This window comes from Vicugna pacos, chromosome X (genome assembly GCF_048564905.1).
Source record: "Vicugna pacos chromosome X, VicPac4, whole genome shotgun sequence".
Taxonomy (NCBI): Eukaryota; Metazoa; Chordata; class Mammalia; order Artiodactyla; family Camelidae; genus Vicugna; species Vicugna pacos.
This window is the reverse complement of record NC_133023.1, coordinates 107,466,844-107,468,391: the sequence shown is the minus strand read 5'-3', so window position 1 is coordinate 107,468,391 and position 1,548 is coordinate 107,466,844. Positions and strand designations below refer to the sequence as shown.

Genomic DNA, 1,548 nt, shown 5'->3' with positions numbered 1-1,548 from the left:
GCACAGGAGGCCGGCAGTGTCAGGACTGAAGGTGAGGTGTGGGCCCTGAGTGTGTGCCCGGGGGCTCCTGGAACAGAGGGGACCCCACGACACCAACGTCCACTCCACCCACCCCCTGTCGCCCCCAAAGCCTCGGGCTGTGCCGGCTGCACCCTGAGGAGCTGCCTTACTTCCCCCGTCAGGTTCACAGACGACCGTCCACCAGGAGGAGAGCCCCTGTGAGGCCGAGGGCACCCCTGGAGAGGAGACCTGTAAGTGGCCTTTGTCAGAGCCCCCCAGGGTGGGTTTCTCAGCCCGGGCCGCTGACACTCCCTTTCTTCCCCAGGCCCGTGGGTCCCCATCTGTCACCCCTGGCCTCGCTCCTCTCAGCTGCCCGACACCACTCACCGTGCCTCCCGTTCAGATGCGTGACCTCCACCACACTGAAGCCGACTTTAAGGACCCAAGAGCGGCTGAGGATTCCATGGATGAGCAGGACATTTGGGTGGAGGAGGAGGAGGAGGACGCAGAGGAGGAGGACGAGGAGGAGGAGAAGGAGGAAGGCGGCGCATCCCCGTTGTCTCCCTCCTCCTCCTCCTCGTCGTCTTCCTACTCAGTCCTGTTCCTGGGCACTGGCGAGGAGGCGGCTGATTCTGGGACACCCAGTCCCACGCAGAGCCCTCAGGGTGTCTGCCCCTCCCCCACAGCCGTGGCAGCCCCTCCATGGAGCCAGTCGGAAGACAGTGGCCTCAGAAGCCAAGGTGAGGAGGGGCCCAGCTCCGGGCAGGACCCGGCAGATGCCGAGTCCCGGCTCCAAGATGCATTACACTTAATGATGGCTGAACTGATGGGCTTCCTGCTCCACAAGTACCGCACAAAGCAGCCGACCTCAAAAGAGGAAATGCTGAATGCGGTCCTCAGAGATGACCAGGACCACTTCCCTGTGGTCTTGAGCCAAGCCTCTGAGTGTCTGCAGCTGGTCTTTGGGGTGGATGTGAAGGAGGTGGACCCCAGGGAGCACTTGTATGTCCTGGTCCCCACCCTGGGCCTCACCTACGATGGCATGCAGGACGACGGGCAGAGCATGCCCAACACTGGCCTCCTGGTGATACTTCTGGGTGTGATTGTCCTGGAGGGCGACTTTGCTCCTGAGGAGGCAGTCTGGCGAGCACTTAGCAAGATGGGGCTGTGTGCTGGGAGGGAGCACTTCATCTACGGGGAGCCCAGGGAACTCATCACCAACGTGTGGGTGCAGGAGGGGTACGTGGAGTACCGGCAGGTGGCCAACAGCGATCCCGCTCGCTACGAGTTCCTGTGGGGTCCCCGGGCCTACACGGAGACCAGCAAGCTGCAAGTCCTGGAACATTTCCTCAGGGTCAATAGAAGGGGTCCCAGTTCTTTCCCATCCCTGTCTGAAGAGCGAGTGAGTGATGAGGAAGAGGGGGCCTGAGGCAGACTTGCAGCTGGGCTCCTTCTAGGCCCCTGTCTGGCAGCTTCTCCCGCCGGGCAGGAAGTGAGGCTGACTCTTCACTGTGTGTCTGAAGAGCAAGCAGTCAGCCTTTTAGGTAG

At 62.2% G+C, this 1,548-nt stretch overlaps 1 protein-coding gene across 1 annotated transcript; it reads left to right on the top strand.

Annotated features, from left to right (window-relative positions):
* The first annotated feature begins 755 nt into the window (after positions 1-755).
* On the top strand, positions 756-1,548 carry LOC140691848 (melanoma-associated antigen 8-like). The gene has a single exon (XM_072956116.1). The coding sequence runs from the start codon at positions 812-814 to the stop codon at positions 1,427-1,429; it is 618 nt and encodes a 205-aa protein (XP_072812217.1). The 5' UTR covers positions 756-811; the 3' UTR covers positions 1,430-1,548.

Bases quoted from the DNA above. Each gene is read 5' to 3' on its own strand.
- LOC140691848 (XM_072956116.1), top strand. From the start codon at position 812: ATGATGGCTGAACTGATGGGCTTCCTGCTCCACAAGTACCGCACAAAG.